The sequence below is a fragment of the Lipotes vexillifer genome, unplaced genomic scaffold (assembly GCF_000442215.2).
Source record: "Lipotes vexillifer unplaced genomic scaffold, Lipotes_vexillifer_v1.1 scaffold139, whole genome shotgun sequence".
NCBI lineage: Eukaryota > Metazoa > Chordata > Mammalia > Artiodactyla > Lipotidae > Lipotes > Lipotes vexillifer.
In genome coordinates this window covers 1127378-1140938 of record NW_006793370.1, presented here as the reverse complement: position 1 = coordinate 1140938, position 13561 = coordinate 1127378, and the positions used below count along the sequence as shown (strand labels likewise).

Here is a 13561-nt window from a genome sequence, read left to right as displayed (position 1 = left end):
AATCCTTTAAGTAGATTAATTAGAAGAGAGACTGCTGAGCCTCAGATTGCTAGGTCAAAATACATGACAAAAATAGGAAAACATAAAGAAAGATGAAGGAAGATGCTAATTATAGAAGAAATTCAAAAGGAGAACAGAAAACACATGCACAAGGTAGAGAAGGGTGGGAGAAGATAATGAAACCTAGAATAGGAGAGAATATATGATTTAATAGACTCGATTATAAATTTATTGAAAGGGCTCATCAAGTTCTAGTCAAGATTAAGCAAAGCTTTTTCTTCTATAGGACCTCTGTGTGCCAGCCATTATTCTAAGTGTTCTCTCTATACATAAATACACACACACACACACACACACACACACACACGTATTTAAACATCACAACAACTCTATAAAGCAGGTACTAACTATCCCCACTTTACAGGTGAAAATCTGAGGCATGGTTAAATTAATTTTCCCAAAGTTATACAGCTAATCTGTGACCAAGCTTTTCAACATGAAAGAAAAATGCTTGTTGATGTCCAGAGATTCAGTTTAAATACCATCCATGCACCATATTGGAAGGCAGTATTTCAGCAAGGCGTCTAATCAGAAGGAAAAAATAAAGGATTTGAAATATAGAGGAGAAATAGTGAATAATAAACCGGAGGATATTAAGTTCAACCTAAGTATCTGATGACAAAATGACTAGGAATGTGTTTTATGTGCCAAAGAATCTTTAACATAGAAGAGACACACAGCAAAGGGGCAAAAAAACCCCTGATAATTGTTTGGTGCTAAAATTACTAAGAGTTGAAGGAGGTGGTGGGGGGGAAATGAGTGACTTAAAAGTTTCTAAAGGTATCATCTTAGTAGAGGGGGCATTAAGGGTATAGATTATATTGGTTTCTTGTTTTCATAAAATAAATGGACATAAATATTTGATTTTAAATGTTGTGACAACAGAAATTAATTACTAATAGAATGAAAATGTTCCAAGAACAATTAAGAAGATTAAAAAAAAAGACTAAATGCTAAATTGTAAGTATCAACAAACACATAAAAGAAAGGAAACAATCCAGTAAAATAGAAGAATATCAATGAGAAAGAAAAAATCTGGTTCTGCTTCTTCTTTCTCAACCTGTTAATATCTAGGTATATTTGAGATCAAGCCAGATGGAGAAAAACTTTAATCATGTAGCCATTTATTCATAGAGCTTTAAAAGTACACAAAGTGGGTTCATGTTGATTGTCTCATTTCATTCTGAAAGTAGCCACCTGAAGTAGGTATTGTTTTTCTCCCTGCTTTAGATGAAGTGTCTTAACTAGGGTCACAGAGTGATCTAGTGATAGAACTGGCACTGGATTTAGTTTATTTCATTCAATGAAACATTGTTAAAAATGTATCATATTCCAGGCACTGTGCTGGGCAGTTATGAGTTGGAAACACGGAAATGAGAAATGAACAAAATGCCACTCCTGCTGTCCTCTCTCTAGACACCCCCGCTTCCAAGATTGGAGTACAGAGTCCTGCTGGACTTGAACAGGGCAGTGTGCCAGGGTGGCTTCACGCTGCCTCACACTTATAATACAATCGGTCACACCCTCATAAACGTCCATCCTGGTGTCTGTGAGTGTGATTCCAGATGACCATTCACACCCCAGAGCTATGTCTATAATCATAAAGTGGCCACGGGTTTGTTCACAGGTTTTGAGTATTTAATAAATGTGCCCTGCCTGTCCCCCGCCCCCCACCCACAATATACTCTAAACATATGGGGCAAAGTCTTTGCAGAATTAATCCAAAAATGATTCCACCAGAACTGAAACATGACTGCCACCGCTTTGAGTGTTCTTTCTCTTTCTAAAAGATGTGATAGCTTCAGATTCTGCAGAATAGGAAGGGGACGAAGTTAAATAATGCTTAACTCCGCTCACCTACATTATTGCCATTACGATCCTGAGACTGGCTGCCAGAAAACTCTCTCCATCTCATCTTTTCCATCGCCTTTTCAATGATCAGACAGACAGGCTGGTGTAGACCAGAGCAGAGTTCAAGGAAACATTCACAAGGGCATTGCCAACCATTTCCTCCCCCTCTTCCCTCAGACAATGGCCTAGAGTGCTTCCCTCTGCCTGTCCCTGCCCTATATACCCAAATCGTAACCTGTATACAAAGTTGGTACCTGCCAGGCAAGCATTAATGAAATTGTTATAGCCAAAGTTGGAGGACCAGGGGAATGCAGAGGGTTTAATGATGCCTCACAAGTGCATTTTTACCTGGAATAATAATATGCCTCTATAAAGCAAAAGTTACCTGCATTTTCAGGAAAGTGATAATTGATTTATACAAAAGAAAGTAAGGCGTTGGTTGAGCCGGACTGCCTTAAGATACATTTGAGAAAATGTGATCAGATGTATCACCCTGAGGGCTTGTGATGCTGTCTATACATGAGTCCATGAGCTCAAGCTAGCCGGGACTGGTACTTCCTCACCACGAAGGAATTTATCCAGGTTAACTGGACATATTGCTAACTTTTTAATGAAAGCCCCGCATATTATCAGGCAAAGAGAATTGTGGAAACTGAGGAATGGAGAATATTCTTCCATTTTTTTCTCTTTTGGGGTAGGAATATGAATACAGCTTTTTTTTCTCTTTTTTTTTTTTATTGTAGTATAGCTGATTTACAATGTTGTGTTAGTTTCTTCTGTACAGCAAAGTGACTCAGTTATACATATATATATATTATTTTTCATTTTCTTTTCCATTATGGTTTACCACAGGATATTGAACATAGTCCCCTGTGCTATACATTAGGACCTTGTTGTTTATCCATCCTATTTATAATAGTTTGCATCTCCTCATCCCAAACTCCCAATGCTTCCCTCCCCAATCCCTTACCCCTTTGGCAACCACAAGTCTGTACTCTGTGTCATAAATACAACTTCTTGAACAAAGTTAGAGCTACCCCAAGTTTAGAGAAGCTTGGGAGTTTGTTTTATACGTCCCCCATTGACATTTCAAAGTATTTATATTTTAAATAACTCAGGTACCACTCTTTAAGCCAGTTTTCTTTCCTTTTGTCTTTAAAGGATACAAGATTATCTAATGAACACCTTATTGTACTCATCAGACAAGTAGTTATTTGCTCTTTGTGTCTTTCTTATCTGAGTGTACAATCCAGTGAGGGCAGGTTTGTCTATTAGTCCCCAGATACATCCTTGAGGCTCAGTACAGTCCTTGGAACATAGTAGATATACTCATAAATAAATAAAGGTCTGTTGACTGATTGGTTGACTGAGTGGCTTGATAGCTATTGGTAAAATAGTACTCATGGGCTTCCCTGGTGGCGCAGTGGTTGAGAGCCCGCCTGCCGATGCAGGGGACACGGGTTCGTGCCCCGGTCCTGGAGGATCCCACATGCCGCGGAGTGGCTGGGCCCGTGAGCCATGGCTGCTGAGCCTGCGCATCCGGAGCCTGTGCTCCGCAACGGGAGGGGCCACAGCAGTGAGAGGCCCGCGTACTGCAAGAAAAAAAAACAAAACAAAAAAACCCCCACATAATTGCAGAAATTGCCCATTTTCTAGGATAAAATTTCCAGTTCTTTAATGATAATTTAACAATTTTAGTTATTTGTTTTCATTTGTCAGTTAGATACTTTGACTTATACCGATGGTTATTTTCAAATTACTGTTCCTGAATCCGTTCAAAATAATTAAATTTTGAGTTGTGGAAAGAGCATTTTGTGGGAATTTAAAGTTACTCTAACACGTAGTTTAAAATAACTGAAGTCATTGTGTACTTTGTTCATTTTAAAATATCTTAATAAACTTAAGTAACGAATTCTTTACATAACAATATAATTCTACACAGAGGTGTAAAAACGTATTTGGCATTCCTTCCAACTATCCGATTCATTCTATGAAAAAATATTTGGGGGAAAGGGGGAAGATTCCTCATAATATTTAAAACAGGACATATGTTTGCCTATCATAAACTGAACACTTAGAATTATTGTTAAGAGTCAGTAAAGTTACTCCATTTTTTAATTGCTGTATTTTTTTGTTCTCTCTAACAATTAGCTAGAGTCTTCCCATTTTCATTAGATTAATTTCAATTTGGAAGTACTTGATCAGATGATATTTTATTGACCATTAATGACTCGTGGTTCTCAGTTAAATGTTTTATGTTCAGTGACATTAACAGGAAATTCACATAACATTCTGACTTCACTTAGGGAAATGGTGAAAGTGAAAGCTTTCAAAAAAATTCCGAATAGCATCTATTTAACATGTCTGATATTTTCCAGATGGAAAAAATAAACTGCATCATATGACATCAGAATTGATCACAGAATTATTCTCTTAACATTGGTGAGATAAAATGATCTTAAAATGATCATCAAAGAATAATACACTAAGTTCCTCTAAGTATGAAGAAAATTTGGCATACTGAGGCTGTGTGTTATGTACTTGAATGTGTCACCAGTCAATGTGATTTCGATGTAGAGAACTATTAATGCTTCAGACTGTCGCCAAACATGATACGAAGAACCACTTACTCAGGCACCTGATCTTTAGAATGCAGCATCGTCTGTAACAATTTTAACGCTAACTAAGTACACTTTGATGAGACAGCATTTAATAAAATGCTCATTAATTTCATCATTAGCAAGGGTATGCTAAGAAGTAAGCCAGTTTCTTATGTCACGCCCAATTAGCATCCCATGCTAGTAATCCCATTAGTATTGTTGAATTCACTAATGGAAAAACTAATGGGCATGCTACCAGGGCACATTAGTTGGGCACGACACCAGTTCTGGTTTTAATTATTAAACTATGATAATGAAATGTGTGTTTGTAAAATATTAAAATGTTGAAATAGGGTTGAGGAAAATAAAAGAATATGTAGAGGAAAGAGATAGAAGGAAAATCAACATACAAAGATTCGAGGACTTACCAAAATGGTCATCTTTCTAGCTGATCGAGATGCCTGTGAAAGTTGGGATATTGTCCACATGAGAAGCAACCCACTCCTACTCATGGGAAATTAAAAGCTCTTTTTTGGTAATATGAAATTCTGTATGTCACACATGTTGTCATGCTCTGTATGAGGCCTGACAGGAGCCAATTAAATGCATAGAATGGACATGGTGTACTGCTGAAGCTATTTTAGGGAAATATAAACAGAAGTGTTTTACTGAAGATGGTGTGATTAACGTTGCAATTTTTGTGACATAAATCTTCACCATATTGCATCAGATTGTTATCAATTTTATCTTTTTTTGAAAAACAGTATACCAAGATTATTAAAATTTGGTAAAACAGTCCAAGTAATTTCAAAATATATTTTGTAATATTTTACCAAATCTTATTTTTAGCTTTTAAAAAATTTTTATTGATTGAAGTTAAGTATTGCTAAAGAGATCTACTTTATTAAGAAAGAAAGAAAAAAATTGTTTTCATTTAGAAGGTTTAGAGTAATTTTCTGGTTGTTTTTTCTTTAACCACAGTAGTAGCAAATGATGATGGTGACAAAGTTGAAATATCTTTTACTTAGTCTTAAGTGTTCAGTAACATTAAAAGAGTATCATTGTGCTAACCAGAATATACATAGCTCTAAAGTGTTAAGATGAAATGTTTCTCTTCTACTTTTCTTTGTTTCCTTATCCTCACCTCCATTTAGCTAACATCTGTTCTTAATATCTTCCATTTCCTAGTCTTATCCACTTAGGAACTCATTTTTAACTATACTATTACCTTAGGCAAAAGTATAAATGCTAGAATTTAGACTACAAAGCATTGAGTATTAAGTTTAACCACTGTACTTATGTTCAAGGCATTAGTAACTGACTAATTTTTAATGTGAACCTTATTCCTTCTTGCTATACATAGTGTAGTGAAGGTAAAAGAAAATAACTTGCCAGACATTTCCTTATCTTTAGGGCAATATTATTTGAATAGTATTCTATTAGTTTTAAATTCTTCTCTTTATTATATTTCTGCCCCCAAATTTAAAATAATAGAATAGAAAATTCATTACCTTTCTGATGAGTATAGTTACTCAAAACCCAAGGGTACTTGTAAGAGATTTTTATTCCAAAGAGAAGCTCTTTTCAGATTTGAGCACTGAGGTGACACAGAAGTACATCAGAGAAAAACCAGAAGGATGTATCAACTTTATTTTGAGTTCTGTTTGAAACGTGTGCGTGCTTGCATCTGGATCACGTTGAAATTTGCCAATTGGTTTTTAACAAATATACAAATATATATGTATGTGTATGTAACATGTATACTCACTCATTGATTTTTTTTCCCTCATTCATTCCCTTAAAGGGGTCTGCAGTAGAAGTTACCACAACTAATGATGATGGTAAGCAATATAGTGATGGCAAATGGCATGAGTTAATCGCGATTAGGCATCAGGATTTCGGCCAAATCACACTTGATGGGCAATATACTGGTAAGATCATCTTTGACATATATGAAGGGCTCTATTGATGTGCTGATGTTTACCGTACTCTTCTGTTGTTTATGTTTGTTCATCTCTTCTTTCACCTTTATCTCCACTCAACTTCATCTAAATTGCTGTTGAGTTTGCCTTTGGGGTGCTCCTAAAAGGATGAAGTCTTGGCAACTATCTTCGCATCTACGCAGGGTTTCAGTAAAGCAAAAATAAGAGTAAAGTCATCAATAGCAATTTTGTATCTTTTTCAGGTCTTTACAATTTGCAAGGGCTTTTACTTTCCTTTTACTTAGGTTCTCTCCTTATGTTCCTCTATTATGACCTCGGTTATTATATGCATTTTAGAGATGAGGAAACTAAGGCTCCAAAAGGTAAACAACTTCTTCCAGTTAAAACAGTTGGTAGGCAGCGTTCTGGGACATGTATTTTTTCTTTGCAATACTAAGTTTCTTTTTCTTTCTATCCTTCCCTATCTACCATCCCCAGGTAATTGTAAAAGTTACTGTGCCTATACGATGATGCAGGCTTTTATTAATTCATTCAGAAAATATGAAATTTTAATGAGCACCTACTACTGCTCTGAGAACTCTGGAAACAAGGAGGAAAATTTACACTTTAGGTGGGAGAGGGGCAGGAAATAGAATAAATAAATATTGAACAAATATCAGGTAGTGGTACATTCTGAGAATGTATAAAACAGGATAAGAGGAAAAGGTGTGTGTGTGTGTGTGTGTGTACTGGGGAAGGGATGTTTTGATTTTATAAAAGACTGTTAGAGAAGGTCTTTCCGATAAGGTGACATATGAGCATAGACCTAAAGGGGATAAAAGGGCAAACCAGGCAAATGTCTAGGAGAATGTTTCAAGTCAAGTGAACAGTAGGTCCCAGGGCCCTGAGGTGGGAGCATACGATACGTGCCATGTCTAGGACCAACAAGAAAGCCAATGTGGGAAAGAGAGGTTGAAGGGGCTAGTGTTACAATGTGAAATCAGAGAGGCCACTGGGGCTGTATTACATAGGGCTTTGTGAGCTTTTACTTGAAAAGAGGGAAGCCATTGGAGAATTTTGAGAGAGGGGTAACATGACATGACTTCTTTCTTTAAAAGGAACACTCTGGCTGCTCTTTTGGAGATAAGTTTTAAGGAGAACAAGGATGGAAGTGTTGACCTAAAACAAATAGATTGCCATATGCTTTTCCAGCAAAGATGGGTTTATTCGGGATCAGTAGAAAGCTGCAATTCGGGGTCTGCAACCATGGTGAGCCACTTGTAAGTCCCCGCACAGCAATGGAAGGAGAATGCTTTTATGGAGGGCAAAAGGAAGTTGGGAGGGCTGTAGTAAACAAATAGTCCATGACTTTTCATTGACTGAGTGCTTGCCAGGAAAGAGGAGGAGTCTTTCTTCTTCCTGTTGGGCTCTGCTGTCACCACAGGGCATGAGACCTCCTTCCGGTCTCCCAAATCTATTTAATTGAGGTTTCTGTTTATTAATTTTTTATATGTCCCCCTTTTGATCATGATCTTTTTCTCAGAGCATCACTGATCGAGTCAGCTTTTCTAATTTCAATGGCTTTTTGTACCTCAGTGCCAGGAAGGACCCTTCCTATGTGTGGGGTCTCATATCAGAAGGGAATGCACAGATTGGAAACCTACTGAGGTCATATTCGAGTAACAAGGGAAGGTAGAAGGGAGAACTCTCAGACACTTTCTGTCTCAATTCCATATGTTATCAAGATCATAGACATTGGAGATCACCTGAAGCATTATGTCATTGTCAAAGGTTTGGCAATACACTTCCTAAAGACCTAGTCCAAATATCTTCAGAAAGCTGCCTCATCAGGGTGTTGTCTGCTTCAGTTCTGGGAAATATTTACTTTCAGCTCACCAGCCTTTTTGAGGTCCCTTCAGAGTTTGGTGCTTTCTTTAGGCGTGTCACGTGAGTCCAAGAATCTATTCCTTGGACTTTGGTGGCAGAAGGGTTGGTTAGCAATACCTGATAGGGGCCTCTCTAATAAGGTTGGAGAAAGTTCTTCTGAAGGTGTCTTTTCCAGTAAATAAAGCTTTCAGGTTGCAAGGTGTGATGCTTAAGGTCTTCGTCTCCTGAGAGTGCACTGTAAAAAGATTGCTCTACTGGGCTTCCCTGGTGGCGCAGTGCTTGAGGGTCCGCCTGCCGATGCGGGGGACACGGGTTCGTGCCCCGTTTCGGGAGGATCCCACGTGCCGCGGAGCGGCTGGGCCCGTGAGCCATGGCCGCTGGGCCTGCGCGTCCGGAGCCTGTGCTCCGCAAATGGGAGAGGCCACAACAGTGAGAGGCCCGCGTAACGCAAGGAAAAAAAAAAAAAAAAAAAAAAAAAAAAAGTGTGGATCTGAGATTTAGAGGGACCAATAGCAATGCCTTGGGCCAAGGTATTTGTATGACCTCTACAAATTTTGCCAGTTGGGTCTAATAATGCCATTACTGTGATCGACTAAATCAGAGGATTGATGCCACAGACTTGTACCTGGCCAGTAAAACAGGTTCCTCAATCACTATGAAGTCTGTCTGTATCAAAGTGTAGCCCTTGTTCTGATACCAGGTGCCCTAAATATCAAACCTGGGTTTGGGCAAACTACAGTTTTTTCCTTGGCAATCTTATGTCCCTTTAAGGCTGGAAGCTTTAGAAAGTGGATGCAGTCTTCCTGTGAGTAGGCTTTAGAAGATCAAAGAAGCAAATCATTCACATATGCAACAAAGTAGACCTGTAGGAAACTTGATATCATCCAGGTCAACCTTCAGGATTTACAAGAAATAAGAAGGACTCTCAGTAAAACCCTGAGCATTACTGTCCAGGTGAATTGTTTTTCTTCCCAAGTAAAGGTAAAAAGGTGTTGGCTAGCTCCTTCAAGTGGAATACTAAAGCATGCACTGCATAAATCAATTACAGTAAAGAATTTGCTTCCAGTGGAAATGGATGTTAGAACATCTGAGGATTAGGAACAGCAGGGCGTCTAGGGGTAACAATGTTGCTTATTGCTCAGAGGTCCTGCACAGACCTCTATCCTCAGCCCTTAGGTTTTCTCACAGGTAAAATAGCATCCTCACAGGAATTAGTACAGGCATAATGAGGTTTTGAGCCTTATAATCTTCTATTATAGGCTTTATGCCTTGAAGGGTTTCTTTACTTACAGGGTATTGATTAATTCTGGGAAGAGGTTTTGAGGGATCTATTTGAATCTTGATGGGAAGGGGTGCTCTCTGAATTTTGCCAACATCAGTTGGAGATTTTGCCCATAAAGATGGTGGTGGCCGATTCAATAGGGACAAATGATCAGTGTTTCCAAAATTCGCTCTAGAACTGTCGGAGACAGAACAAATAAAATATGTCAAAGGGGTCATTTAATTTACCTGGTTGGTGATTTTGATGGCTACTGTCAAATTCTAGATTATCTCCTCCTTTTGGAAGAAAGAATTTCCAGCATGATACTTCTCCAAGAAGTCTCAGCCTAATGAATGGGTAGGGGCAGAGGAACTAAGGAGAAAACTACATGTGTCTCTCAAAGGGCCTAAAGGAAAAGGAATAGGTTCAGAGACAAGAACCTCTTGAGATTCGTTAGAGATCCCCACTATTTGAACTGTGTTAGTACTCAGAGGCAGAGGCTGCTTTTTAGTAATGGGTTGGAGCACTGAGTGTGTGACCATTAGGGCTGGAAGAGATTCATCCCCAATCTTGAGAAACATTTCTTTAAGCTGATTGAGACGGAGAATTGGGAAGAGCCCCTGCAGTTCCTCAGAGCCTGTCATTGAGTAGTTGGAGGATATTGAAAAGGTTTGTCAGAGGGCTGAAGACACTGAAAGCACTTAAATTTGTAGCAGTCTCTTTTCCAATATCCTGGCTATTTTCAATAATACCAGAAACTAGGAGGATTTTAGTTTCATTTAGGAGCCTTCATTTGCTGTAGTTGAAGTTTAAGAATGTAGACAGTCTTCCTTTTAGGTGATTCAGCTATACTGTGAGAGAGCAGTTTTGACAGATTAATCAAAACTAGATGGGACATAGTTTTCCATTCCATCCTGGTCCTTTTTATTAGAAAGGAAAGATCCCAGTTTGGCCCATTAATAAACATGGAATTAAAAGCTACCCAGGTGGAATCAACATCTGGAGGAAGACCAAAACTTTGCATAAAAATAATCTGAATTCGACTGTAATCGTAATGAACAGGTGCATCAGATTTTTGTGTGCAAGCGTGAACTTTGTTCCAGTTGACAGTCTTTGGAAAAACCCTAGGAATTGCTCAATGAAGTCACCTAGTGATTGCTCAAGCCTGATCATATAGTAAGTTAGAGGGCTGATCTCCTGGTTGAAATCCTAGAGACCTTTCAGGATTTTCCCAGTTAGCAGTTCTGATCCAATGCTGGGTCTGGCCATCACCAACAAACCTATGAATTAGCTAAGGTAAGTCAGAGAAACCAAGTTGATACGTTTGAATGACTACATTAAATTCCTCAGCAAATCTGTGACAATCTTCAGTTACTTTGGGTATATTTTTGACTGTGGCTTGCAGTTCAGCTTTAGTCCAGGCAATATAAGAAATTAAGGGTTTAGCTTCTGGAACCTCAGAAGGCTTAATTTTAAAGGGACAGGTTCTGATGAGTTCAGAGGAAAAGGGAGTGGGGAAAGTTTCAGAGAAAGGGGAAGTTTGGTGAGAGAATTATTAGGGGGGGAACTGAGGGTCTAGAGGAGGCATAGGCAGTAGAGAAGGAAAGGAGAAAGATGGTTCCAGATGAGTCTGGCCATGAGGAGCTGAGGAAGAGTGACAAGATGGTACCAGAGGTCGAGCCTGAGACAGAGAAGCCAAGGAAGAAAAGCCTGAGGCGTGGAGAGCCACTTCGTCTTTCTTTATCCACAGGTTTGCCTCAGTTAATCTTAAAATCTCATTTTGCTGAGAGGCAATTTTAGGCTCCTAATTACATTTAGAAAACTCAACATGCCAATCAAAATAGGCATACTATTCAGTTCTGGGAATTTCTGAGCTATTGTAGTCCAATTAACTTTGAGGATTCCAAAAATTCCCCATAATGGCCATTGATATTCTAAATTGCCTTAGGTCATTTTGGTCCATTTAGTTGGAAAGGCACATGAGGAAAGACCACACTTTTTAAACATAAAATTGTCCAGAGTCCCTGTCGGCGGGGGCTCCCTCAAAATATGTAGGTAACTGGTATCTCATTACTCAGAGGTTTGTCTCCAGAGTGAAAGAATAATTTTTAAACAGCTTACAGTTCAAATCAAACTGCTCACAACTCAAACAGCATGCAAATTAATACCAGCCAATTCTAGGGAAACAGTTTGGTCCTGTAGAAACCAGGCCCAAGGCTTTTCAGTCATTTCCAAAGAACAGCCCTAATTCCAAAGGAATGGACTGAAGCCTGAAAAACCAGCACAGTTTCAGTGAAGCAGCCTCGTTCCTGAAGGAACGGGCTGATGACTTCTCGGCCAGTCTTGGTTGAAACAGTCTGATCTCAAAATTAGACTGAAGTTCCAAATGAGTACTCAGGTAGAGAACAAGGCCTTAACCAGAAAAAACCTTTAAGCAGAACTTGCGTAAAGGCTGGAGAGCTTCAAATGCAAAGAGGGTGTGAGCTCAGATCCAGGAGAAAGATTTCCCTTCAAACTCCAGAGTTGGTAAGAGCAGTGAGCACAGTGGGTAAGCAGTGAGCACAGTGGGCTTCTTTGTGGGTACCACACCTGTTTGTTCACCAGAACTGGAGCCTTCAGGGGTTTTCTCTGGTCCCCATAGGGTCCACCAGAATGTTGACCTAAAACAAATGGACTGTCAGATATTTCTCCAGCAAAGATGGGTTTATTGGGGATCAGCAGAGAATCACAATTCAGGGTCTACAACCACGGCAAGCCAAGTGCAAGTCCCGCATGGCGAGGGAGGGAGAAAACTTTTACAGAGGGCGAACAGGAAGCCGGGAGGACTATAGTAAACAAAGTGTTCATGATTTTTCATTGGCTGAGTCCTTGCCAGGAAAGAGAAGTCTTGCGTCTTCCTGTTGGGTTTGCCTTCATTACAAGGTGTGAGAACTCTACCTTCTGGTCTCCCGACTCTATTTAATTGAGGTTTCTGCGTATTAATTCGTTACAGAAGCATGGAGACCAGCGAATAGACTTCTGCAATAATTCTAAAATAATCCAGACAAGAAATGATTGTTTCTTGAACCAGGGAAGGAATTGTGGATATAATGAGAAATCTGGATGTATTGTAAATGTTAAGGAATTTGATTGAGGTAGAGCAGGGGTTGGCAAACTACCACCTGTGGGCCAAATCCAGCCCATGCCTGTTTTTATAAAGCTTTATTGGTGACAACTGCACCCATTGGTTAGGTACTGTCTATGGCTGCTTGAGGCTGTATGGTCTACAAAGAGGAAAATACATACTACCTTGCTCTTTACAGAAGACTTTTGCTAACCCCTAACGTAGACCACGACTGCAATGTTTGGGGCCTTTAGACTGTAACTACCATAACTAAGGTGGGCAAGTTAGTGGGAGAAGCAAATTCAGAGAGAGATGTTCAGATTTCAGTTTGAACATGTTAAGTCTTAGGTACCGGTGAGGCATCCAAGTGGAAATATCAAGCAGATTCCTGGATCTGAGTTCAGGGAAGAGTTCCAGACTAGAGATAAAAAAATTGGGAGTTGTCAGCTAAAGATGGCATTTAAAACCAAGCTCCCAGATATAAGTAGAGCTAATTAGAATTGTTTGGGCTCTGAAAAAAAAAATCCCCCTTCTCCCAAGAAATGATGGAGTAACATAGACGTTTTAACAGATTTGCATTGTTATGCAACACAGTCAAGGACCCAGGCCCCTTCTGATCTTTGGCCCTGGGAGTTAGCACAGGTACCCAGCTCTCTCTTCATCCTTCTAGAGGGAGTTAGGGTATCTGTGTAGGTGGAGAAAGAGATCTGAGAATGGAGGAAGTCTGGGTCATTCCAGCATCAAGATGTTGGGGTGATGAGGAAGAACCAGTGAAGAAAAGTAACCGATATGTAGAGAACCAAGAAAGAGTGGTGTCCAGAAGCCCAGGGAAGGGTTTAGTCATTTGTTAAATTAGTAGAAATAGATTATCCTGCTG

General features: G+C 39.3%; 1 protein-coding gene across 1 annotated transcript in view; it reads left to right on the top strand.

Moving 5' to 3' along the window:
- USH2A (usherin) overlaps positions 1–13561 on the top strand; it is a 773469-nt gene that overhangs the window by 284822 nt on the left and 475086 nt on the right. Inside the window, exon 22 of the mRNA XM_007466317.1 lies at positions 6316–6442. Within this exon, the coding sequence (XP_007466379.1) occupies positions 6316–6442 (127 nt within the window). The remainder of the gene's footprint in view (positions 1–6315; positions 6443–13561) is intronic.